Source organism: Clinocottus analis, unplaced genomic scaffold, assembly GCF_023055335.1.
Source record: "Clinocottus analis isolate CAN_PGR_092001 unplaced genomic scaffold, fCliAna1.0.p SCAF_17, whole genome shotgun sequence".
Lineage (NCBI taxonomy): Eukaryota > Metazoa > Chordata > Actinopteri > Perciformes > Cottidae > Clinocottus > Clinocottus analis.
Genome location: NW_027175898.1, coordinates 4,652,805 through 4,680,147, shown reverse-complemented (window position 1 = coordinate 4,680,147; position 27,343 = coordinate 4,652,805). Strand labels below are relative to the sequence as shown.

The 27,343-nt window shown below is 46.1% G+C and overlaps 2 protein-coding genes across 2 annotated transcripts; one reads left to right on the top strand and one right to left on the bottom strand.

Annotated features, from left to right (window-relative positions):
- Positions 1–581: 581 nt before the first annotated feature.
- On the top strand, positions 582–26,343 carry tfb1m (transcription factor B1, mitochondrial). Its single transcript, XM_068580343.1, has 8 exons — positions 582–619; positions 1,625–1,774; positions 2,336–2,487; positions 2,701–2,809; positions 2,893–3,044; positions 3,495–3,614; positions 24,284–24,411; positions 25,414–26,343. The coding sequence occupies exons 2-8, from the start codon at positions 1,639–1,641 to the stop codon at positions 25,679–25,681; spliced, it is 1,065 nt and encodes a 354-aa protein (XP_068436444.1). The 5' UTR covers positions 582–619; positions 1,625–1,638; the 3' UTR covers positions 25,682–26,343.
- LOC137787669 (claudin-20) lies at positions 13,121–16,339 on the bottom strand. Its single transcript, XM_068580345.1, has 2 exons — positions 16,130–16,339; positions 13,121–15,404 (listed from the first exon to the last, which is right to left on the bottom strand). Exon 2 carries the CDS (start codon positions 15,214–15,216, stop codon positions 14,491–14,493), a length of 726 nt encoding a protein of 241 aa, XP_068436446.1. The 5' UTR covers positions 15,217–15,404; positions 16,130–16,339; the 3' UTR covers positions 13,121–14,490.
- Positions 26,344–27,343: the final 1,000 nt, after the last annotated feature.

Below are 27,343 nucleotides of genomic sequence, written 5' to 3'. Positions count from 1 at the left end.
TTCCAGCATGACAAAACACTTATACAATGGATTATTTCTCTGCAGTGGTCAAGAGGCACGTGGGCAGCTAATCAGTTTAAACTGAGAGTTTTCAATTAGTTTAAAATTATGGAGACGTCTAAACCATAATTTATATCTTAATAAGGACGAGGGAACATTTAAAAGACTGGGAGGGTCTTGTGCTTGATTATGACCTAGTTTCTTTCATCTAATACATGTCTGCAGTAAGAAATTAAGAAATAGTATTGTTGTTCACTATGTTCATGGATAGCAGCATTTACGTGGCATTGCATTTCACACTGATGCAACATCATAAAAGGAACATAATGAGAGTAAATATTGACTAGATAAGTAACTATGATTTAGGATTTAAGAACTAACTACATCCAATACCGCGTGTTGTGTGTTCACTGTAAAGAAAGTACATCGCCAGTGAATTGCCGCCCCCTAGTGGCTCTGACGCATCACTACATCAACAACAGACGGATTTTCAAGGGCAAAGGAAAACCCCGCCTTCTTAAATTTGATTGGTTGAGATTATAATTCTCGCGGTGTGATTGGATACGCAGACGATAGTGGGATGACGAATAAGGAAACGTACGGGAGGAAAACGGTACCGGTGAGAAACGTGGACTAAGCCTTTTAGCTCTCTGTGCTTCTTATGTTTATGTTTGTCGTGTGCCTTCAGTCTTTTCTCCTTTATGAGAAACAAGCGCTCCGCTTGAACCCACAGCCTCCGTCAACGGCACTTGTACCAAAAAGCTAACGTTAGCTTGCAATGCTAATGACCGTGTCAGACTTTGTCACCTCTCGGTCTGATGGCAACGTATATTTAAAGTTATCTGTTCCAGTTTATGGTCGTTTCACCTGAAACTCCTGGCTGAAGGTTTCGGGGTACAGTGGCAGCAGATGCCACAAAGGCCTTTGTCGTAAACTAGAGGAACTAAAACGTGCTTTCTTAATGTGTTCAACTCGAGTAATGTTGTCCCCATGCCAGGGTCAAGGTTGGTGTTGGGGTCATGCTAAGCTTATAAAACAAGTGGTTAGGGGTCACGGTTGCGTTAGATTTAGGACGTTGGAAAAGGGAAAAGGTCTTCTATTAAACACCTGATTTTGTGTCTTTATGTCGGTCCTTTAGTGTTCTGTCATAACACCACTGGGTGGTGCACGAGATGTTATTATCAGCAACCCTTGACATTCAAAGTCAACCTTCTAGCACAGCCTTCAGCAGTAATCAATTCCAGGACCTGATGCAGAAGTAATTGGAATTGATCACAATTTGTGTCACTGTGTCCTTTGTCATATATTTGTTTTAAAACAAGAATACGTTTGATTTTAAAGTTTAGTTTAAAGCCAACTCATCATAAAGGGGCATGTCAAAATAACACCTCCCCTGAAACACATTGCCTGTCAGTGTGTGCGATTAAAATGATCCCCCTGACCTATTAGACTTTGCACAGAATCGTTCAAAGACTATTACTGACGTTATTACCCTTCTAATGCCTCGCATGTTGCCCTTTTCAGGATTTGTACGTCTGTCCGCTCCTGAATCGCTTTGCTGCTGAGGAAGCTGTGCAATCCTAGTGTTTCCCAACTCACCTTTTGTGTGTTTGTTCTTTCACAGCGTGTCACACCTGAATGATGGCTGCCCCGGGGAAACTGGCGTCTTTCCGTCTCCCTCCCTTGCCTACTATTGGCGAGCTCATAAAGCTGTACAACCTGCGAGCTGAGAAACAGCTGTCCCAGAACTTTCTGTTGGATTTGAGACTCACAGGTCAGCCCGTCTCACTCTTCCTTTCTGTTCACTTCTTCATTGGAACGAGAAATATATGCAAAATGCATCTCTTTCTTTCGCTCTTTATCTGCAGTGCACCAATACCTGCATGCTCCTGTTCTTTGTTGCTCTGTCTGCACTGTGGGTTTTGTCTGTGCACTTGATTGCACAGCTCCACATTGCCTTGTTAGAAGGCATTGAAATGGACAGACTTCTCTGTACGGGCAAGGTTGAGTAGATCCTTTACGGGTGTGAATGGACCGAGTCAATTGTTTACAGCCCTTCCAGAGCTTGAGCCGTAATATAATTACCAGTGATGCAGTGCAGGTCTGATCTGCTCTCTTGTCCTTGGACAAGGTGACTGTTAGATTAATGCACCTCATCTTCATCACGTAGAGGCAGACAGGTATTGTAACATCACACTCTATTAATCTCAATTTAGTGTCCCAAGACTGTGATGAAGCCATTTGATTAGAGAGTTCAGTGCTATTTATATGACATACGAGTTGAACTAAGTCAGTATGTAATTCACATATGTATTCATGCGTTTCACCTTTTTAGACAAAATCGTGCGTCAAGCAGGCAGTTTGAGGGATGCCCATGTATGTGAGGTGGGTCCTGGTCCCGGCGGTCTCACCCGCTCCATACTCAATGCCGGGGTGTCAGATGTGCTCGTGGTAGAGAAGGATACACGCTTCATCCCGGGACTGAAGGTAAATTGAACGGCCACAACGGTACAGGCTTTTGCGAAGTGTTATCAAGGTCATCAGGTCACTCGGCAGAAAAGGCTCCAACAGCGTCACATCTCAGTTGCCAGTCAATCAACTTCAGCACCGGGAGCCACCCGCACAGTGACTGATGACCATTTAGTGTTTCAAAAGCACCTTTTCATTTTTTCTCATTTAATGTCGCCTCCCTTTGCACAGCTGTTGTCTGAGGCAGCACCAGGGAAGATGAGGATTGTCCACGGCGACATACTCACCTACAGAATGGACCGAGGATTCACAGAAAATATCTCAAAGCCGTGGGGGGAAGGTGAGAATAATGAACTTCTGAACGCTGTCACGGCGGTCCTGTGTGATCCCATCGAGTGTAACTGTGTAAGTGTGGCTCCACAGATCCGCCCAACCTTCACATCATTGGGAATCTCCCGTTCAACGTCTCGACCCCCCTCATCATTAAGTGGCTGGAGGCCATAGCCAACAGAACGGGGCCCTTCGTCTACGGACGCACCCGACTCACCCTAACGTTCCAGAAAGAGGTCGCAGAGGTGCGTGAACAGCGTTGCAATGTTTCAGTTTTACAGCTGTGTTTTTTGTCAGGATGCTGTGGTCTTGTCGAGCTGCCAAGAGCTTAAAGACTCATAGTTCTCTTTTGCAACGCAATCAGCACTGTATGAAAACAGCGTGTAAGGAATGTCCCATTTTATTGTTATAATTAAACATTGAATTCTTGATCTATAATTAATCAGAATTCTTTTTTTTATTTAAAACATTTAGGCAAATGAAATGATGCAGCGTGTGCTGCATGCCTATTGTTTTCTATTAAAGATACATAAAAAACATACTTGGGGAAACACTTGAAAACGTTTTGTTCCAGCTTTGGGTCTTTCTTTAATGTGTTTGGTCACCACTAAAGGCAACATCACACGAACGCGACAATTAACCTGGTCTTTTGGAATTTGCGCTACTTATTTGTGGTCGTTGTCCTCTCCATGCAGCGGTTGACAGCCAGCACAGGCAGCAAGCAGAGGAGCCGTCTGTCCATCATGGCTCAGTATCTCTGCACGGTCCGCAACTGCTTCACCATCCCTGGGCAGGCCTTCATCCCGAAGCCAGAGGTAGGATTACAATTTGATCACGATTCTTAATATCTCGACGGGTAATTCTACCATGTCAGAAAAAAAAATTGGAAAAAGCAATGATTTCAACCTTACGTACTAGTATTGACACAGCTGCTGGCAGATGGATGCGTTATTATTTCACAGCTCTCAACCTAGTGTGGGATAAGGGTTCAATCCCCTCACATCTCTTAAGCTCTGCTCCTCGTCGGGTCCCCCGCTCCCCCGCCAGAGTCCCTCATCATGTCACCACCAGCAGCGCTGCCTCTCTCCTCTGGCTTTCAGGCTTCATTAGGGCTGTGTTGAATCAGTGTTGTCTCGGTTCTGTCTTTGGACCCTTTCTAGGTTGTAATGATGCCTGGTGGGTATTTGAGATGTGGCGCGATCACACTGCTCCTTATAATGAGGGCCTCGTTCTTTTTTAGGACCATTTTTCTCTCGCTGCGCCTTTCAGCCCGTGTGCGTGTGCCGCTGGTGAAAGAAAGACGCTCACTCTTACATAACATGAGAATGCAAAAGTTTTTTTTTCTTTTCTTCCCGGGGTAAGGATTTATAGTGGGACTAGGGGCCACATTAAGAAAATACAAGCACTGCTGTGATTTGAAACATCAGTGTTGGTTAATAGACTTCTCCGCTGAGATAGATTTTGAGATTAAAGACATACAACTCTTAAGAGCTCTCTTACATCTTTGTACAAATCAAACCATGTTTTCCCTTTCCTGAATTAAAGGATAGGTGTTAGGTTGATGTCAGAGATGGACTGCTGGTCCCTTGAAGATGCCATGGCTCTTTAGAAGACCCACTATTGGTAAATATTTAACCTCCTGTGTGGCAGGAAACGCAGCAGCGTGAATGGGACCAGTGCTGATTGTTCATTCTCTTAGAAGAGATGTCTCCCAATGATTATTTCATCTCACTTCTTTCTTCATTTTTTTTTTTTTAAACTCGCAAATGTCTTATTCTTATGTGTATGTCAAACTGGAGCTTGATAGATTTCAGCATTATGATCTGTGTTGGGGAATGTGCACACGCCTGCGTGTGCGTGCGTGTTGGCGTGCACACAAAAATGCGCCGACTCCATGGATCGGCGCCGCTTGCAGACCTGCTATCCCCACTTAATGTTTTAAAGGGCTCTTGGTCAAATTGATATCATAGGAGAGGTGATGGCTGTTTGATGAGATGGCCTCCTGCTGGAGTCCCATAAAAGATCACAGAGCAATGCAGAGTATCCCATCATACTCTGCATCGTGTAGGGACTTCTTTTTTTTCTTTTTTGTATAGTAAGTCATGTAGATGTAGTATAATTCATAAAACGCTCTATGGCTCTGCATTGTTTACTGGTGCACACCAGCGTAATTACACAAAATTGCATGAGCAATAAAAACGTCCTGCCTGATCTATGGGACAACATTAAAGGCTGGTGGGTTGAGGTTGTGACACACATCATTATAGGCTTCTAAAGCAGTGGTTCATCTGCAAAGCTGACCTATATATTGTCAAAATGCATGCAGGAGAATATTGTGACAACATCAATACACGTCTTGATGCTACACACAAGCGTACAGTGCTCTGGTGAGCATGCAGAAGTTATATAAGTATATAATATAGTGCTGTCACGGATCTCCCCCCGCGATTCGGCACGCGGGTGAACCGCAGATTTAATTAACAGTGTGAGGTAAAGTTTTACTGGCAATCGTTATCCGCCAACATTCAGTGAAATATGTGATCAGGACATCGACGTTTATGCTTTTTCTAACAAGCAATCCGTGTTTAAATCGACAGGAGGGAAGCCAGTGAGTTCAGCAGAAATGATAACGACCAAAAGTTACATTATGATGTGTTCAGGCTCTGCAGTGAAAATTAATATTATGAATATAGTGATGGGATCTCGTAAATTGTAGTGATCAGGGATCTCTAAAAGTTATATTGGTTCCCTTTTTTCTTTTGTGCTTATATGATCCGTGTTCTGATTCAAACTGAGTTTTATGATCCGTTGCACCGCTAATATGATAATGTGGCACATATAATATAACTTATACAAATGATCAAGGATAAATACAACCCCTTTGTGGCAGACGTTAATCATAAGGGAGGAGTAACCCTTCCAAATATCACAATTCCTCTCCCTCTCCATCCCATGTGGGCTTTCTCAGAGCGTGTGACTGCCTCATACCTATCGCCAATGAATCGGCTCAGCGATCTAATTGTTTGTATTATCCTCTTCCCACTGAAGCTTTGGATCACTGACTGTGTTAACGAAGAGGAATTTGTTCAAATTGAAGCACAACTTGGCATTGTTTTTGTCTGCTTTCGGCTCGCCACGTCTAAACCCGGGGCTCTCTGTTCTGCTGCGATGGAGGGAGGGCGTGAGTCATGGCATCCTGGAACCGGTCCACCCAGTCACGTATCGATAAGTTATTTCTGGACGTTTCTGTAAAAATGCCACTATCTTCCACCACAGCAAATAAAATCTGCGGCAGCAGGTGCTCCGCCACACACATTGCAGTAAGTGCAATGTGAACAACATTTCAAGTGGTTTAACGCCGCGTAATCAAACACACGGCGAGTCACAAAGAGCCGCCGAAAAAACAATGAAATTACTGAACCGTCCCAAATAACCATGATGAGAAAATAGCTTCGGTTAAAGGCGGCGGGGGGAGGGGACGTACCGGTGTGATTGGTTGGTTGATTTGACCCTATAGGAGCCAGTGTGGTGCAGGCTAATAGGATAATGAGAAAGGGAAACGTTGAATCCATTTTAAATCAGCAGCTGCCGGGGCCCATATTGACTGGGGTGGGCAGATAGGCTCTTATCCTTTCTGTTGAATCTGTCCGTCTTGTTCTTCTCGCCCCCGGTGTGCACCTCTCTTGTGTCACATTGAGTGACTGAGATTGCCCTTGAAGGTTTCTGAGCGCAGCGATTGGCTGCTTTGATGGTGTTTCCCGAGGCTCTCCGTCTCTGAGGTCTGTCCTGCTGCAGATCACACCTGCCTCCCTTTCCTTATTAGTCACCCATCTCCTGTTAATTCTCACAGACAGACAGATTCAGGCGTCTTCCAATTGCCTCTGTCATCTACAGCTGTACGTGTATCTGAAAGGTGTCTTTAAGGAACTAAACTGAGAAAATAATCTGCTTCCCTGCTGTTGCTTTAGTCAAGAGACACATTTCTAATTTGTATTCTGGTCGGGGGGTCAAGGGGTGTGAGAGTGCACGCTGCCATCAAGCATCCACATCCTCTGTACGGGCATTCAGTCATCCAATTTCATCTTCACTGCCTCTTTACATAGAAAATAGCTGATTTGCAAAGTGTGAAGAGTGTGTCTTGACTTGCTCATCGCTCTCCCCCTGCCTTTCTGCTTCCTTGGCAGAATGTGATTAAAATCAACTTGTGTCCGTCACAGGCAGGTCTATAAGTCGTGCAGTACATGCTTCATCACGAGCAACCTGCTTTCTCTTCTGCAGAGCTCCTACAGAGCTAACCCCTGTGTTATTCATTAGCAAAAGTGAGGAAGGAAAGGAGGCATTGAGACGGTGGGCAGCGGGAGCCTGAAATATTAAATGATGGAGGCGGTGGGAAGAAAACAGTAAAAGAAAATTGTGAGGAGAAAAATGGAGTGATTGCGAGGTGGAGAATGTAGATAGGAATAAAGTATGGATGAAGAGATATAAAAAAATACATAAAAAGGCAATTGGGGATTGAGTCTGAATGTGATGAATGGAATGAAAATAAAAGCTGGAAAAAGGATGTCAGGACTGCAAAGCTTCCTCCACACAAGTACAGAGCGCTAGAAGACAGATTCATGACGGAGATCGATCTGAAAGGAGAGCGAGGCGTACCTCCAGCAGATGGTTGTCTGGGCTAAGTTGTCAGCCCGCTCTGAGTAATGGCCGCATCAGCCATCAACCACCAACTAACCGAGCCACACGGAAGCAGAGCCCTACAGATGTTCGTCTTGTACACAGTCATCAACCAAGACCACGGGCCACATGAGCACAGCCTCCATTAAATCTGTTAACGCTGCATTGAGCATCCATTATGCCTCGCAGTTGTCAGGGAGACTTTTGACAGTAAAAATCCAGCGGATGCACACGGATTTACGCACATTTAAAAATGTACTATTATTTCAATGTCCTTGTGTTGTTTCCCCCCGTGGCTAAGGTGTCAGCAGCTGCTGTACTTATTTGCATGTGTCAAAATAAGTATATCGCTTCTGAATTCAGGGCTTTGTCATTGTTCGAATGTGACCCGCCTCGGTCCAGTGTAACGCGGTGGCAGGCTCAGTGATGGATGACTTCTCTGTGACCTGAAGTGGCCCAGTAAGAGTCAGAGTCAACTCAGAGGGCCCGCGCCGATTTCCCACCTCCCGACACACATTCGACATGCACACAATTCCTCCGAAGCCTATTCCTGTCTCGCAAACGGGGTCAAACGCGGTATCCAGAGTGTCGGGCCAAGTTATTTCAATGACTCGGTAAACGCCTGAAGGCTTGGTCTCAATACATCACGGACCCGAGGTAAAGAAAAGCTTCTTTTTTTTTTCTTCTTTTTTTTTTAAAAAGGGGAAAAATACTCTTCCGCCTCCTGTTTCCTTAAACAAAATGCCGAGGTTGGCAGAGTTGGCTTATGGAACATCTCCAGAGATCTATTGCTCCGCCTAACAAGGAGCTGCGCCTGCTTCGCTCAGTCAGCGTTCGCAGTTTAGCAAATTCAGCTCCGTTTAGTTAGTAAGCATGCCAAGAGGAGACGTCGGTATTCTGAGGACTAATGCTGAAACCCAAAAGGTCAGCTTCTATCAGTTACTCGCTGGAGGTGCGAAGACGTAATGATAATAAATTAAGTTGGTTAAAAGAAAAAGCCTTGCCGTAATGGGAGGCATTCATCTATTAGCTATTTACTTGAAGGGTTATTGGAAACCTCTAATTTAAACGTCATGCACTGTGATTTCATGAAAGGCTTTTTCGAGGGACTGAAGGTGTATGTCGGGTTATGTTGGGGTTTTGTTCAGGTCAGAGTGAAAAGAAAGATTGTTTCAAGTAAAAAATAGTTAAACTGACAATTGTAAGATTTGCATCAGCCTTTCCTGTGTTTGAAAGTGTGCTATTGCGTTTCTGCACTCTCACCGACATACTGTAGCTTCTGTACTATAATCCAGTAATCTCTCCTCTGATCATCATCAAGAGACGTATAATTTGCAAAGAAAACGTTGCTTTCCACACACCTTCTAATCATTTAGCCTCCCTCCTCTTCAGCTTCCTGAATCCTCCCAGCCATGCGTCCTGCCCCTGTGCTGGAAGCTGAAATATTAAAGGGCTTCCTTTGAACTGTCAGAGTGTATTGTTTTCCCTACAAGCGCTCCTTTGTCATCTCTATAGCGTTTACTGCCTTTCTCAGCAGTTAACTGCCCCGCCAAGGTCGTTGCTATTATTCCCCCATCCTCACACGAGAGCAAAGCAACAAAGGAAGGTCATTCCCCCTGAGTGTTGATGACCACGGCATATCTCCCAAGATGAACCCTCTCTGGCCAAAACGAAGAGTTACACATTACGTGTCGCAGAGCGATTCGAGTGCTCGCCGTGTTTTAAACAATGAGCGATGGCCACAAGTGTTCCTGAAGATAAGATATTCCTTTATTAGTCCCGTGGTGGGGAAATTGCAGGATTACAGTAGCAGATGGGTAAAGAGCACACAGAACACATATAGTCAAATAAGAAATAAGTAATATAAATAAACAGAAAAATAGTAAAGAATCCAAAACACCAATATTGAATATACAGACAGAATAAAATGTATTTACATTGCACAAGTTGAAGTGATGAAGGTGGTAGAGGTGTTTTTGTGGTCTCAGCTGGTTGTGCGGCCTGACAGCAGCAGGAAGGAAGGACTTGCGGTACCTCTTCTTCACACACCGCACATGCACTAATGTGCGTCGCTCTTTGTGTCTGCCAAGCACGACCGGCTCCGTTGTCGTCAACGTCTCTTTTCCAGCGGCAGATCTTTGGGAAGGTTATCCGCTGGTCAACAAGGCCAATGAAGTAATCTGTGGATTTGACGTGGCAGTGAAGTTCAAAGGGAGGCCTGGCGCATGATTAACCCCTGGCGCGTATTGACGAGCGCTCACCTCCCTTCACATTCCAGATCTGTCACAGCGGCAACCCGGGGTGAAAGCCTTTGATGGAAAATGTAGGTTAAATACACCGAGGAGCAGATCTTATTAGCGTTTCCCCACGAGAGGAGTAGTTATTTGATCTGCACTCTTGTTGCGTAACCAAGAGGAGCGGGAGAAGGAGAGGGAGCCGTGAATAATCCATGTTTGTTTCAGGAAAGCACATTCTCACTCCAATCAGCTGTAATGAGAGCCCCGATTCACTTGGAAAGTAAATAAAAAAGTAAATGAGCGCACCATCTGAAGTCTCTGGGCTCCAGTATGTGACAAAGATATTAAAGTTGGAAAGTGTTCTGGTTTGAAACGAGCTCTGCTGGAGGCTAAAGACGTCTTCTTTCAGGAAGTTGAGCCAACTTGTTTTTTTGAACGGTCGAAGAAAATTTGATGAAACACATTTCCAGGATGGGATGTTTGTCCTATTTTATATACAATTTCTCTCGTTAATACGTTTGCATGTGTCCAGTTTCTTTATTTCGTGGATTAAAGCCAAACTGGATCATCAAGGCCAACGCTGATATCAATAGTTTAATTTCTCTGAATAACAATGTTTCAGCCTCAATGCATGTTTCCTATAAAAACATACCATAACTATTTTGATAGAAATCCTTTTTTAAAATTTATTAGGGATTTGTACTGAGTTGGACATTGTACCACAGAAAAACAAAAGATTAATAGGGTTGCAAGTATTTACTATTTTCATTATCAATTAATTTGCCAATTATTTTCATGATTAATCAACTGGGAAATGTCAGGATGAAGTGAAAAATGTCCATTAGTTTCCTAAACGCTCAAAGGGATTTCATTCGTTCATGAATGTGTTAAAGAAAAGCAATTTATCCTCACAATGAAGGCGATGGAACCAGTGAATAAAAAACTACTAAAACAATTCATTGACTATCAAAATAGTTTCAAATAATTTTTCGGTTGATCCACTATCAATCAATTAATTGACGGATCTTTTTCAGCTCTACTTGTCAGTTCTCTCTGATGGAAAAAAAACAATTATATGGATACACAGTTTTTTTTAATTACCAGTTTATTTTGGGAATATCTACACAACAATTTGCTGCTCGGCTTATCAAGCACACGTCTGCTTATTGCAGAGCTTTCCTCTGTTTGTCCCGTCCGGGAATGTCTCCCATACGCGACCTTTTACCGCACGCGCTTCTTCTTCTCTGGTCACCTGTAGTGATTTTCAGCAGCTGCTCCGCATGTTGGCAGCAAACCCGCGGCTGTCCATCAGGTGCACGATGCCGTCATCTCAGTGAGGAATATTTCCCCAAAATGTTCCTGGACGTGCATCTCAGTTGGACGGACGCTGCGTTATTCCCGGGCGGCGCTTGCGTATGAGCAGCCCGTCTGCTGCACTCGGCACAGCCTGTACCGTCCAACAATCTGTAGATTTGGCAGGAGGGAAGAAAGCTATCTCCGTCCTCATCGCCCCGACACACACTCGCACCTCACACGCAGACCACGTACAGTAAGTAGCATGTTGCTTTCACAAAATAGTTTTATTGGTAAAAAATAGAACTACTTGCACAAGCACATTGAGACAACTGTATCAGAACTTGTGAACTATTAATCATCACAAATATGCTCTGGCAAAGTAAGAAGTGCTAAAGCATCCACAAAAATAAGCTGCATTTATCAAAATTATAAATCAATGTCTTGGTACAGTATATGCAGGAGAGTTGTAACTCTTTAGACTTTTAGGACCTAGTCACTTTGCACTCTGGCTGTTTATAAGCTAATGAAATTGCACAGCCACAAAAGAAAAAAAGAGAAATCTCGAGCTCCTATTTTCCTGCTGATCATCAAGACAAACCTTTTCCCTTTCTTCCCTCCAGAGTGCCGGTCGTGTTTTGTATTCTGGTCCAGGGAGCTTGGAATGCTCAGCCGTTTGAAACAAACCGCTGTCAGATAAAGTAACACAAGCAAAAGTGCATTGAGTAGTCTTCTTATAAAGAAGATATGGTATGAACATAATATTGTATTTTATATTGAAACAATCTGAGGGAATCCTGATCCCTCAGTGAAAAAATAAATAAACACCTTGAAAACCTAGATACTTGAGTACAGTTGTCGCAGACTTAAAACGAACCATACTTTATGAAACCCAAACAAAAAAAAACATTTAGAAAATACCACACGTGTCTTTTCAATGAAACGCTCATCCCTGTAAAGTCTTGCTGTGCTTTGGGAAATTAAAAATAAAGAGGATTTAAAATGACCCTCGAAAGCTGCACTGGACTGTACGCAAGCATCTAGTTGAGACTTAGTCAGAACAAATCACAAATCCATAAAACATTTGCTGATGTATAATTCACGTACAAACAACTCAATAAAAAAATAAACAGAACGAACTCCGGCTAGTATTAAAATGTGTCATCATGAAACAATTTGGCACATTCTCAAAACACATAACGTGTCAGTATTAGTTGATGACATGGCACATTCTTCTTTGTTTATTGCATTGGTTATGGTGCCTGGGCAGTGAGTTATTGTCAGGAGGCCAGGTCCGTCGGCTATGTGGTGGGCAAGATGGCCAAGTGGGCGTGGGGTGGAAAACCTGGCCCGAGAGGGCCGCCAGGGCCGGCGGCGGCGGCGTCCACAGAGAGGCCCGTGGTGTGCCGGCAGCAGCCTGCAGGTGGCGAGCTGGGCTTAGCCATCTGCTCTCCCCTCAGGAGGCTGCATGTTTATGAGAGAGAAGGAGAGAATGTGCGCTTCTATACAACACTGCCAGGGCCCTGTCTCAGGCATGAAAACCTCAAGACATCCCTCCCTCAATAAAGAGCGGACACACGACTGTCTGAAAGCGTAACAGCACTGCTGACACATGAGGAGGAGGGAGTTTGGTGTGTGTGTGTGTGTTGGGTGTGCGTGCATTTCAACATGCATTAGCTTTCTCGTGTCAGCGATCACATTCATGTGACATAGATGTGACACAAACAGGACAGAGGGAGTGTGGGGGTGGTGGTTCAGGGTGTGGGTGGAGTGGCGGGTAGTAAAAAAAAAAAAAGAAAAAGAGGAATGGTGGCGTAGTCAAGTGGCTGCAATTTAAGACACTGAGACCTTCTGCAGGTGCAGACTGGGAGCATATGCGCACTGCTGACGCACTTGGAAAACAAGTCACATATGGAGAATGACTCAAAGCTTTTTTAGCTGCCTGCCACAACAGCTACCCAGTCGACCAGGACTCAAGGAGCTTCCCCCTTATTTATTTTTTATCTGCCTCGTCTTCGCCTCTCTGCCACTGCACCATTAAACGTCCGCTCACCCCCGCGAGCATAGACACCATCGCAGTGGGCAGCGAGGAAGAGCGTTTTTTAAAAAAACAAACAAAAAAAAAACCCTCTGACCGTGCAACAGGCTAATAAAGGGGATTAGTGAAAGCACTGCGAACAAGAGCTCTGAGCTTCTGGGAGCCATGCCGAGGGAGGGGGAAAAAAGATGCCCCCCCCCTTAAACAACTTCAAATCACTGAGTGACATGCACCACCCCACCCACCCACCGCCCGGACAATACAGATATTTAAATGCCGAATTCTGTTTTCATGGCAGTGCGGAGGAGGATGACAGGAGTGGAAAGCACATGCAAAAAACAAGCCGGCGAGTGTTTACCGTCTACCCGCGCATGTCTGGGGGCGTGCAGGAACGGGGGGGAGGGGGGGATGGATCAGGATGGGTCGCTGCTACTGACAGCCAGTGTGTTTTTGTCTTGATGAGAAAACAATTTTTGTTTTTAAAAAACCAGCACATCAGACGGTCCACTCTGTCGTGAATCTCTCTCTCTCCATCCCTCTCATATCGCACCTCCCTCCCTCTCTCCCTCCCTCCTTCCACCCCGCAGAGAGAGATGCAGGCAACTGTTTGTCTGCATTTTCTGTCTGAAATCCAGCCCAGCGGTCCACGTCTCCTCCTGACAGTCCTCTTTGAACAGTTACAGCAGGGTAATGTTTCTACAGCTTTTCAGGCACAGGCATTTTGTGGCTATGTCTCAGTCTTCTACCAGGCATGCCGCTGTATCAATACACAGACAGGCTCCACACAGCATGCTTTAGAGGCAAAATATCAACATCATTCTAGTAGCTAACAAAAATATGACTATTTGTTTTCGATCAATTCCTCGTTGCAATTCGAGTGGGTAGGTATACGAGAAAAAAAACTACAATGACTTGCTATGGAAAGGTTTTTCTCAGGCAATATACTGCCCATCATGTCAATTGAGAGGTTACCACAGACGATTGTAAATAGCAGCTAAATGATTGCTTTTTTTTTCCTTTTTAATTCAAACCTTTGGCGAAGGGGAAGAAGAAGAAAAAAAAAACTCTACACAGAAGGGCTTCCTTCTTTGCTTAATCCATTCCCCAGGGAGCTCGGTCTGTGATTTAGTGATGAAGGACGTCTGCATTTGGTTAGCGGCTTCCTTCGATGCTGCAGCACCTTGTCCTGACTCCTTACACATCCACACAGTTTGTTCCAAGGCGATGCTCAGGGAATACCTCCACTGCTTGTGCTTGCAAAAGACAAAAAGGAAGAAGAGCGAGATAGAGGGGAAAGGGGAAAATAAATTCAAAGTTGTTGCTCTCCTCTCTCATCCCCCCCCCCCCACCATCATCTCGAGTGGAGCCGAGTGTGTAGCGTGAGCCGCGATGCCCCCCCTCCCCTCAGGCTCGTCTCCTTTTAGCCGTAGTGTACAGAGCGCCGCGTTATTACACATAGTCCTGCAGGCTGTAGCCGGTCTTATTGTCTAATGGGGAGAGAGAGCAGTACTGGTGCTGGAGCTCCTGCTGGAGCAGCTGTTGATGCTGCTGCTGCTGGAGCAGCAGTTTGTCCGGGGGAGGCAGCAGGATCAGGTCCTGGGGGCCATGCCGTTTGCCCGAGCAGGACATACAGAAGATGGACCCCCCCACGAAGAGGAATCCTGCCGAAACGAAGGCGACGTACACGGCACCCCCGGGCTCAAACTTATTGCTCTCGGGCACAGAGGAGTCCAGGAAGTTGGTGATGACCTCGTTGGTGAACCAGGAAGCTGGCACCAGGCACAGAAAGCCGGCGGCGACAAAGCAGCCGCCGCTGGCGATCGCCGCGTGCCGCTTGGAGCGCCGGCCCCCTCCCCAACGTGTGCACTTCAGTCCCAGCGATGCGAGGCAGAGGCCCATGGCGGCCATCACGCAGCAGAGCACCATGGTGGTGCGGGCAGTCTGCAGGTACGCAGGGAGGGAAAGCACGGAGTACTTGAGTGTGCAGCTGAACATGCCTGTGCTGTACCAGGTGCAGTCCATCCACAGCCCCTGCATCTGGGAAATCGCTGTGATGATGTTGGAGCCCACATCGGCGCTGACCTTCCAGTTGGGCAGCAGCGTGGCCACCATGGCGCCCATGATGCCCAACAGCGCGAGGACAAATCCAAATATCTGCATGCCCGTGGATGCCATGCTCCGTTTTTGTGTTTTTGTTTTTTCAAGTCGATGCCGCCTCAGCGCTCGCCCTCGCCAGGCAGCATTCGCCCGGCGCCAGCTCGGCTCGTCGGCCCGGCCGCCTCTCTCTCCCCTCCCTCAGTGGCGTTCCAGCTGCCAATCAAATCCCCAGCTCCTCTCAGCTCCTCAGCTGCGGCTCCGCTGGACTGGAGGAGAGAGACGGAAATGAGAAATGGAACTGAGTTGGGTCCCCCACGCACCCCCGCCCACCCTCCCCCTTCCTCCCCATTCACCTAACAGCAGCACAGACTTTCCTGGCTGGAAACAAAGGGGCAAAGCACGAAGCACAGGCGGTAAGCGCCGGCTCTGGCTGACAGTAGAGTAGGGATGCCAAACACGGGGCCGGCTGTGCATGTATGCATTTTCTACGCGCTGCCTTCCCCTTCCCATTACCGGAGCCCCATAGAGCTGTTATAGGAGAGGCAGATATGAGTTTGTGGTATTTGCAATGCTCAATAGCTATGTGGACTTAAAGCTGCAGTGCCCTCACCCCACTCACATGCGGTGTGTTCTGCCACTTTAATTTCACTGCTGTTTACCTTTTCACAAATTGAGCCAACCGCTTTAACAGTCACACAACGTTATCTTGAGGTAAAAATAATAATTCAAAAAAAACAACCGGGTTATTTCATTTTCTCTGCCGCAAGAATTAAACTTGACCAGTTCTTTTAAAACAATATATTATTAGGATTAGGTCTGACTCCCCAGCCGGCGCATTGTGCATCTTCATCAGCTAAACAAATAGCTTGTTCCGTCCCCAGAATAATCTCGATGCTCAGCGTAGTTGTTTGCTGCTGTGTTTTTGATCCGCGGAGAGAGAGAGAGAGAGAGAAGGAGAAGGAGAAAAAGCGATGCTGAAATAATCCCTTACCCCGGCTGGTGCAGAGCTGGCGCGGACGCGTCACGTTGTTCGCAGTGAATCCTGTAAACACTCACAGTCGCACATCGAGAGACGGCCGGCTGAGCAGCAGAAATCAGCCCTGATCACGGATCCATTCAAGCCGTCCATTTTCCCAGCAGCGGAGTGTGAGAGGACATGCCTGCTCTGCCGACCACACAGGCTTGGCCGGAGCCCGGGAGAAACAACCGTAGCGCTCTGGCACCGTCTCTCTCCCTCCCTCTCTCTCCCTCTCTCTCTCTCTCTCTCCCTCTCTCTCTCTCTCTCTCTCTCTCTCCCTCCCTCCTCGCCGGTGTGTGTGCGCTCGTGTGTGTGTGTGTGTGTGCTGGAGAACAGCGGTCCTCTGCCTCACAACAACTTTATAAACGTCTGAACGCAACTGCATTGCTCCAGACTGTCGCCCCTAACGAACCGTGACAGCAGCCGGCGCGCGGACCTGCAGCGTGACGCGCGTGCGACGCACCGAGCTGCGTTAATAAAGGGGTTCAATAATCTGAATATCTCCCGGTGTAATCAATGAGGTAGCGTAATTAGTTAGTTAGATTTCATGTAGAAAAGTCAGTTCATCCAAGCCACCAAAAAAAAAAAAAAAACACATCTCTGAACATCTTCTGCTAATACGAGCGTTGGTTGTATTTGCTTTTGTATTAATTTAAGAAACAATGTCCAAACTGCTGTCCATATTACCCAGAATGCTCGGTACTGTGTTCATTATTACAAAGGTAACAGCTCCTGTGACAATATTTGTGTTTCGGCGTTATTGTTTGCACATTATTCCGGATAAAGTTAAAATGCAGGATTTTTTTGTAATTTTGTATTTTTCAATTTTGTATTGTTATTGTCATCTATTTAAGCAATTAAACACTGACTACCTCCACTGTAACTAATCAAACATAAGCTAAATTTAAAACTTGTGTGTTAGTTTGGTCATTTCTGCAGTGAGCAGTGTTGTGTCTTTTGTGAATATTATTTATGTAGCCCAGTTGATTTTGTGAAAACAGTAGTTATACTTAACTTTTTGTTTCGTTTCACAATAATTATGTAATTACAAAATGTTATTTTTTTCCTTCCCGTCATGCTAGAAGAACTCCACTAAACTAGAGGAATGAGAGAACTGCCAACATTATTAATAATCCGCATGACGCTTAGCAGAATGGTATTTGTTGCTTGAACCGGTCGAGGTTTATAAAAAGCAACATCGTTTCTTTCTTAAATGGAGAAAAATATTTTTGTTGTGTAATCTACAACTAAATTATCATAAAATACGTTACTGAGCAGCATCGAGCTACTCTGTAGTCACAAAGCAACGCTGCTGTTTTTAGAAGATAAGGAACGGCCAAGAGGCGAAGTCTAGATACGATTCCCAAACACAAACCTCGACACCACTGAGATGGAGAATCTAATGAAGACAGAGGAGAAATCTGCTATCATTATGGCCAGATGAGCTGGTCTGAGTTGTGTGGTACGAAGCTTTGTGTGTGTGTGTGTGTGTCTGTGTTGGTCCAGAGGAGCATGTGTACCCCACCGTGCCAAAACTGACCCTCCCTGAGGCGTCATCTTCGTCAGGCATCAGTCAGCAGGAGCCTAAAACGCCCAGCTGCTCCCCTCTCGCCCCTCGCCTCTCTGTAGAGGACACGCAACAAGGGAGGGAGTGGCTACGGCGGCCTTGATTCATGAATGACAAAGAGGACAAAATGAGAGGAGGAGGGAAAAAAAAAAATCTGATAGGACTGATAGACCTGATACGCAGATGTGTGTTGCTATTATTTTTGCTGCGTGGGCAAAAACAGCCAGCTGCGAGAAATAATTTTGCCTATTCGTATAAGAACCAGGCATTGACCACAGTGATGTGGAACCATTACGTGCAGATCGGTTGGCAGCAATTGATTTGTTTGGCTATTGATCTGTTTGTTTAATAGGGCCGGTGCTTTCTCCCATTCTCCCCTTGTAAACTATCCCAAAGAGACCCTCTCTTAAAATGAGCCACCATGTGTGTGTGTGTGTGTGTGTGTGGGGGGGGTGCGATGCACACCACATTACCCCCAGTGTGATGCCGGTGTCGACCTTCAACACTACATCCTACGGGCCCTCTGAGGGATGCCACTGCAGTAGGAAGAGAAATATTCCAGTTTTTCCACAGACGTGCTACAATATGGCGTGTGTGACCTGTCTCCTTGTAAAAAAAAAAAAAAAAAAAAGAAAGATGAGATCCTAAGTGCTGATGCTGGTGTTGTTCTGTGGGGAGTAAGATAAATAAATAAATAGATCATAGAGCGAGCGGATAAAAGGAGAGAAAAAGATGGAAGGAGAGAAGAGCAAAATGCAGTTAACATAAGCCCAGTGAGTGCAGATGTGTGACGCGGTGATGTGTGAAGATATTGCAGGCTATTATAAGCGTGGTCCCCTTTATTTTATCACCTGACAGCAGACCTCTTTAGCCTTTTTAGCAGCGTAGCTCTGAGGCACAGCCGGACCAGCTACGCTCCTCTTGCCCACACGAGGGGCTTTTATCGTCCAATTTGCATTTCCCTCTTTTATGTCCTCCCTTGCGTAATTGGTTTTGGTGCTCATCGTCTTGCAAAGGCGGTCTGTTCACAGCGGAGATGCAAGGTGTTGTGTGATAGCTGTGATGTCGCTGTCAATGCAATCTTGTTGTGGAGCAGGACCCGGGCCCAGTTTCACCACGGATAATGCGTGTAAACCTGTCCCGGGCAAAACACTTTGTGACATGTTGCAATGTCACCGGCACGGCATGATTAAAGAGGCTCTTCGGCTTACTTCATTAAGACCCACTCCCAGCTGAGCAATGTGGACGCGCCTTTTATGAGTTCTTGAGTATCCCATAAAAACAATTTTCCCCACGTTGTCCCCGTTTGCTGTTCCGCCGCGCCAGTAAATGTCACATATTTGGGCAAAGTTCAAGCTTTTCTTTGACGAAAGAGTCTCTCCACGGAGCTGATCTTGTCAAAGACTCGGGCTACCGTCTCGAGAGTCCTCCGTGCATGCCATGGGCGATTTCATGGGAAATGCTCTGCTTGCACTGGAAGCCGAAGCCCCTTTCTCCCCCTCCAGCAACACCGGCCTCGTGTATATATATATATATATATATATATGCAGCTGCATTGACTGCTGCCTTCTCCTCTCTGAGAGGCTGTCTCCCTCCGCTGATGTAATGGAGGTTGTCTTCTCAAGGTATTGTCATGATTAATGCAGCTCTTCTCCCCATTGCAGGGCGGCTGTGAGCTTTTCTCTCCTGCATTCTCTGGCTGTATATAGCTTTCTTCCATCCAGCTCTTTCTCAGGACCTGCCATTATGCAAGCGCAAGCCCTGGTGGTTCAGGTAGCGGAGAGGCTGGTGCCCCAGGGCCCCTGCCATCTCGTCTTGGTCTCTGCTCAGAGGGACATGACAAATTACTGCTCGCTAACCATTGGGCGAGAACACGCCAAGAAAGAGGCGTTGGAGGTGGAAATGGGGAGAGAGGAGGTGGGGAACCACGGGGCAAAGCTGGGGTAATTGAGTGCCCTGCTGAGCATTGGGAAGGTCAAACGCATGGAATATGGTAACTCACACGTAATGTAGACGTGTGACTACTGAAGTGGGCCTTAAAGGTCTTGAGTTACAGACAAAAGCAGACGTGGGACTTTTAGATAGAGATCTCTCATATTTTGCCCTTTTCTCTGTGTCAGGGTGTCTATAATACCTTCTTTTTAGTGAGGATATGCACGCCGTTGGTTGATGAGATTATCATGGAACATACATGAGGAAGAAAGCTGGTTCAAAGTCCCTGTAAATGTTTAAAGACTTTTCTAAAGCTCCGGTCAAATTAGCCGGATTTAGAGAGTCCCAGCAATCATTTTCAAGAGCTGGAGTATTGATCCTCACAAAACAATCTAATTCAGAGGCCAAATTAGTGGTAATGATTCACTTGTTTTCCCCTTGCTAAATATAAAGATTTGCTCAAACCATTACCATTAGAGCGTTGCCAATCTCTGCCTGCGTGGCCCAGCCAGCTGTGTACAGAAGGAGAACGTGGTGAGGGAGAGATGGTCAGGTTGTCAGATAGGGTCATTAAGTCAGTCTGCTGCCCCACTTCAGGCTCGCCCAGCAGATGCAAAGTATTTAAAGGTTTGCTGGCGGAGGGCTGGCGGGGGCGTGGGGGCGGAGGGAAGACATGTTGATAGCACCTCAATGGAGTCTCCAGGTGACGGCGCATGATTTAAGGTGGACTTTCCTTGCATGTTGAGGTTATCAGGGGAAGGATTAATGGCAGGGAGAGGGATATATTCCAGTGGCGCTAGTGAAGCTGTGTAGCAAGGCCATACATAAATCATAGCAGCAAAGTGACTCGGACAAGATGATGGCTGAAATGCTGCTGCCTGTATAGTCCCAATATCGACCCCCCCCCCCCCACCCCCACCGTGTTCCCCCTCTTAAATCACGAAGCGCAGAATATAAATGGCCCAATTATTCCGGCAGAAACTGAAATTAAAGACATTCCTTTTTATTTGGTCTTCCTGACAGATGGTCTGTTCTAAGCGTCGCACAAAAACATGATGGAAGCCGTTCTGCAACACAGATATCTAATCTCGATCAGAATCCCAACATGTTGATGTGACAGGTGGAGGGATTGATTGTTATATTAGACGCTTTTGATCCAAACCACAGGACGCGGCCACGGCTCAATTTGCCCTTGACAACACCTGCAGCCTGGCCTGTCTGTGTAAAATGCATTATGTATGAGCCAAAAGGGTTAATGTGTTAACAATAGAGTTATCATAAAGACGCCAAATCTAACACCGTGAAGTCGTCATTCAGTGCTAGATTGTGTCAAACGTACCAGAAACCTCCGTTAAAATGCAACATGAAGTGACTCAACAGCTGTTCAGGACATGCACTCCCAACTTTACCTCATGACATTCCTTTCTTCCTCCATGTCCGGCTGGACCCGGGAGTTTTCTTAGCTCTCTCCGCATCTATTGTTGCACCGAGCCTTCGGGGGGGGGGCGGTTGAGACAAACAGTCCCGCCGCTGCCGTCCCATTAAGCGCCACTGCGGCAGGAAGCCCGGCGGCACGGGGATCTACAGATCCGATAAGAGATAGTGCTGCGGTTTACAAGAGCTCCAGAGCGGTACCTCTGTTCCCAGCGACGGGGAATCTAAACAGCTCATTAGAAATCCTTCACGCGCCTTCTGACCACTTACGTTTTCCGTCCCTGATTATTGACGCCGGCCGCCTTTTCCCAGGAACGCGAAAGGCAGCTGTGAGTGAGTCACACACTCCAGAAATACAATCTTCAAGGATGGCCAAGGAGCTCCCCAGGGCGCGTCGTTTTTAACAGGAGGGGTGCTGAGCTGAATTAGATGTCCCTTTATGTTTCTCCAGTGTATGTATGTGTCTGCATGGCGAAGAGGGGGGGGAATAAGTCTGCATGTGTGTGTGTGTGTGTGTGTGTGTTATTACATGCTTGATCTGCCTTTTACAATCTTAAGTCGACATTCAGTGCAACATTCCCATCCATGCACCTGCATGCTTCCCTCCCCTCCACCCTCGGTCTCCTCTCGCCTACATACCCGCACACGTACAGGATGTGCAGCCTCTGTCTTCTCCGTCGTACGCCGCCGCAGCCGGAGCGTCCTTCATCATGAAACGCCTCGTTCCACTTTCAGATCCACAACTCTTTTCCATGCAGGGGGATACGTGAGCTACTCGTGTAGATGTTTGTCACGATTTTAGCTCGGTGGATAAAGAGTGTGTCGGCATCCTGAAGAGCGTTCACAAACAAAAAGCACTTCAGGGCAACGCAAGGTATTATCATTATTATTAAGAATAACACTGCTAATGCTTTTCCTCAGTGTGCTCATCCAATCAAAGTACAGTCCCTCACAGCGCTCCCTGGTGAGGGAAGTGAAGCTATTACCATCTATGGAAAGACATACAGACGACCGCACCGCTCTGCTGCCCGCTGCCCGGCTTTGCCATTGGTCCACACAGTACAGGAGCGCTCTGGTTGTGCAGAAGCCCCTCAAGCTGTTACTTGCCGGACTGAATGCCATTATGTAAAGAAGAAAAACCTTGAAAGATGATGGTGTTGTTTGTGCACGAACGCATAGATCTAGACATTCAGAAATAGACTTTCAATGTATTTGAGTTCTTCTGATCCCATCGCGACGCTCACAAGATAAGTAGATGATTCATTTAAAGGGGAACTAGCACTGGAGCGAGGAGAGAGAAGGTGCGGACCATTGTGCTTGCAAGTCAAGTGATCTGAGAACAAGAGTGCTGAGTCTGGCACGATTACTTCAAGTCAGTGGGTGAAGTCAGCTCAGGACTGACAGGAAGCATCGTGAGAAGCAGGAGCTGCGTTTCCAGCAGCAGGTCCTCCTGCAGGTCACTGGTTCACAAGCATGGTACCTGGACCCCAGAGGGACAGCAGAGGTTGCCGGTGTTATTTTTGAAAGCCTGCAGAGACTAGCAGTTTGTAGCTTTGCCATTAGATTCTTTCGGAGTTGAAGCAGTTATAACAAAGAAAAGGAAAGAAAAATGAGGAATATTTGCTGGCGATTCTTCACGTTCAACCCTTTCATAGCAAAGCCGACTGTATTTCCGTTCCCTGCATGTTACCAGAAGTTTAGGTTTGCCGCTGTCTCGCCGTCATGGATTCATTGAGGGTTTTTTTTTTCTATAAAAAACCCAAACTCATCTCTTCACACTGGAGACGGGCTCATTATTCTAAATGTACAATACGGTGCAGAGAAGTGACAACGTGGTCGCCTTTCCTCTGAAGCGGTGGAGCGAGTGTGGATTCTGATCTTCATTGCACTGCTTCATCATTTAGGACTCGCATGGAGCGACGTGTTCATTATGATGTGACACCTGGCCGACACCTGGCCGACTGCTCCGGTTCTAACGGTCGGCTCATAATACCTGCGGGGGTCCGAGGATTTCTCAAGGAAAGACAGCGAGTGGTAATAATTGATTCAAAGCTTCATTTAAGTTTCAATTATTATTAACTTTCAGAAACAAAGCATGCGGTAGCTCCGTGTCTCTCTCTCTATCTAGTTTCTATCTCACACAATATTCTGCTTCAATCTATATTTGTTGGCATTTATTCCTGCAGAGACAACACTATTACTGTGGTCAAATAACTGTCGCCTCTCTGGTTCCACTCCTTATTTTTTGTTATTTTTTGTCTCGATCAATAACAAAATTGTTGTGTGACAGGAAAAATCTATTGCTCGCGTGAGCAAAAGTCATTATTTTATTGGTTGTGTTGTTTTTATCGACATCCAGAATTCACACAGAAAAAAAAAAACAAAAAACACTGCACTGCAAAATACAAAAACATCATTATTTGTCGGTGTGTAATGTCTCATAAAGATAGATGGCCTCACATTTTGATAGTGCTTTGTCTCTGTCTGCGTCCACGGACTCACGTCCCCGTGTCCCCTCATGTCCCACCGAGCGGGACGTGAGCCAACGTGTCCGTCACTGCACCCGGACGTGTTCACGCCACACTGGTTTCCCTCGTGGCGGAAATGGCAGAGACAAAGAGACGGTGGGATGAGGGGGAGAGCGCTCCAGTGAGTCAGGCGGGAGGTAAAGAAACTCAGCGGTGATGCAGAAGAGAGACGGGGAAGGAAGAGAGAGGCTCAGTTTCTATGGTCCATCGCACAGGTGTTACTGTGGCAACTAGAACCGGCTCGCCAGAAAGCCGTGCTGCGTCATCTTATTTTCTGCCTCCCCTCTTTTCTTTTCTCCCAGTGTATTGATCCCTTCACCTCTCGCTCTACAGCTTTGTATCTCTGTGGCCATTTGTCAGCCAACCTTTCTTTCCAGCTTTTTTACTCCACACTTTGCATCTCTCTCTCTCTCTCTCTCTCTCTCTCTCTCTCTCTCTCTCTCTCTCTCTCTCTCTCTCTCTCTCTCTCTCTCTCTCTCTCTCTCTCTCTCTCTCTCTCTCTCTCTCTCTCTCTCTCTCTCTCCTCACACACACACACTTGCTTTTTCTTGCCACTTTATTCATTGCCATGAGCTCTTTGCAAAGTAGTTATACGATATCTCTTGCTCTCTTCGTCGTGTTTGTGTTTGTGTGTGTGTGTGTGTGTGTGTGTGTGTGTGTGTGTAGGTGGACGTGGGAGTAGTTCACTTCACTCCTCTGGTTCAGCCCCAGATCCCGCAGCCCTTCAAGCTGGTGGAGAAAGTCGTCAGGAACGTTTTCCAGTTCCGCAGGAAGCACTGCTATAAAGGAGTGGAGTAAGCACAGTTACACAACTTGACACGGCGTTCAAAGCGTCCACCCTCTCGTTCCTCTCTCTCTTTAAAAAAAAAAAAAAAAAAATGTTTTAATCTTGTCTCATCCTCATCTATCATTCCCTCTCTACATTTTTCATTCAGTTTTCTGACAGCTACGTCTTCATCTCATCATTAATTAGAAAGGTTTTGGATTTGCGTTTCTCTGTCTCTCACACTCACACACACACACACACACACACACACACACACACACACACAGCACTCAGACAAATAAAGCCACCACTTTTGAGGCTTTCTGTTCTCTGGAAAGGTCTGAACATCGGAGCTCAGTCGAAAAACCCCGAGTGGCAATCCCACACGCCCACACGCGTGTGCACGGATGCCCATCGCCCCCGTTAGAGAAGTGGATGTAGGCCCGGAGAACAAAAGAACACTGGTTGTGCGAAAGAGAGCGGCAATTATGAGTCATTGAGGTGGCATAGGAAGACGAGGCAGCATATTTTATGTAACTACAGCGGGTTGGCGGCAGCGGCACCAAATTGGAGAGGAGGCACCGGCACTGAAGCGCCTGAAAAGCATCTGTGCTGCGGAGTGTGTGGAATTAGCTATTGCTCACCAACCTGCGGAGAAAGGACAGGAAAAAGTATTTTAAAAATAAATGGTCACTCTTCTAGATTGAGTTTTTCGGGCCGCTTCTCAGAAAAGATTGGGCATTTAAATTTCAGCAGCCATCTTGCTGTTGGGTGACTTTGTGTCCGTGTGAGTGTCTCCGGTCCTCCGCCACGGAGCACGGCGACGGAACAAATGAACAATTCATGAGCAGCTCTCGCCTTTTGTGTGATTTCAATTAACTTCACAGATTTGAAATAATCGCTGAGGGAGAATTTCTTTCTGTTTAAACTTCATAACGCCATTAATCTTGCATGATCATCAAGATTTCAAAGTGACCTGAGTGGAGGAATCTGTGCCAGCAGTTCTTCTTGTTTCTCCCCTCACTTTCAGAATGTTGTTCCCTGAGATGTGTCGCCTGGAGCTGACCCAGGAGATGATGCAGAAAGCAGACGTGGACCCCACTCTACGCCCTGCAGAACTCACCATTCCCCAGTTCAGGGCCTTGGTGGATGCCTACGCTCAGTTCTGCGACCGCGAACCCGCTTTCCTGGGCTATGAGTTCAGAGAGGAGCTCAGACTCAAACACCTCTCCAAGAGAAGAAATAAAACAACGGCCAAGCCGAGCGGCACGCCACCGAGTTCTCAACGAGCCTGCTGAATAAAAAATACAGAAAGTATGGAAACCAAGAGAAGCCGACTAATAGGCTGTTAGCACAGGGGGACTACAGTGCTCTTAGCCTTGACATTTCCATCTGGCATGTGCATGCATTTTTTAAACCTTTTTTCCTTGCACCCAGGGAGCAATAGGTAACTTGTTATACTTGAAATCCTGGGACAGACACAAGAGCCGCCAGGCACAATAGGATCCTGGGTGGGCTGGATCGGCTCCGAGAGACTTGCTCCAGGACGGGACAAAACACAAGTCAAAACAGAGTCACGTGTATTTGGGAGAATAAAGATATCATGCTAGTTACCCACGCTATGTCTTCAAGAGTGAGTTTCTCTTTGTGTCCCAATTTTTACTTCAGATCCAACTCTCATAACATTTTGTCCTGTGGGACCCGAAAGAACCGTCACTGTTTTCAGGGTGATTTAGAAAATGGGAACAACATGGCAGCGCCGTATCCAGGCCACTTTCCCACCGAATTGCTTAGTCACTTGGGAGACGAAGCTTAAAGGGAGGAAAGTGACTGGAATTGTTTTACCTCCAGAAAGACTGTTATTTTTTATATATATATAATCAAATTTAACCAATTTTCTTTTAAAGCAATGATGCTGTGCATCACATCATTTATGACATGTATGTATGTATGTATGTATGTATGTTAAGTAAATCAGACCCTGGTGTTGTTTAAAGTTTCATTTCAATAAAAGAGTTGTTACATTTTGTGATATTCCTTTTTAAAAGCGAGAACAGCTTATCACCAGCAGACCACGGCGGGGCTGTTTCCTGCCAGGGAGGCAGATGGCAGGCTAAGGTTGACTTGCCAGAGGGAGAATCCACTCCGTTCTGATGATCGGTGGGTGTTAATCTCCAACCACAATCAGGATTTCATCAGATCCACATGGCAGGAATGTCGTCATACTCAACAAGGCTTGGTGGCCCTAAAGAAACCAGGTGGGTTTGTGTTATGAGCTTTTATTTTGGAAGATTTTGGCCACACTTTGGCATACGTGGGGAGCGATTGGAGGGTGAGAACTAACATCAGGCACAAAGGGAGAAGTAATAAGAGTTGTGTCTAGATGCTAAACCACAATTTGCAAAACCTTTGCAAGATGTTGAATGTTAGACATTGACCTGAATAAGTAAGGATTGACCTGAAACAGTTGAGGCATTTTACTCTCAAATAGTTAAGATTAGGCATTGATTCCAAAGTTATGGTTTTGAACATTAAGATATGTTTGGCACTGAGTCTCGCTAGAGTTTTAAAAAAAGTATTTGAATTCTATAGGTAACCATGCAGAGACGAGCCAGTGTGGCACGCTCACGTGCACTAACATGCACTGAAAGGCCCGCAGGCCAACAGAGGCTTCATTCATACTCCACTAGATCTTTTCAAAGCAAATGATTGTTTGCTGCCATGCTAATGGTCTGAATGTTGAAGAGAGAACCTTTAAGTACTTCCCACCATTAAATAAACACGACACTTAACACTTCAGCTGCTGGCTGTATAGAAAAACCAGCCAGAGTAGTAATCCACTACTAGCAACCGTTTCCAGAGGCCTGTTGGTGACAGAGTCCTGCAGCCAAAGTGAGGAACAACGTCCTCACGCCTGATTGGTTCTTAAAAAAACTCACTATGTTAAAGAAAGTTGTGGT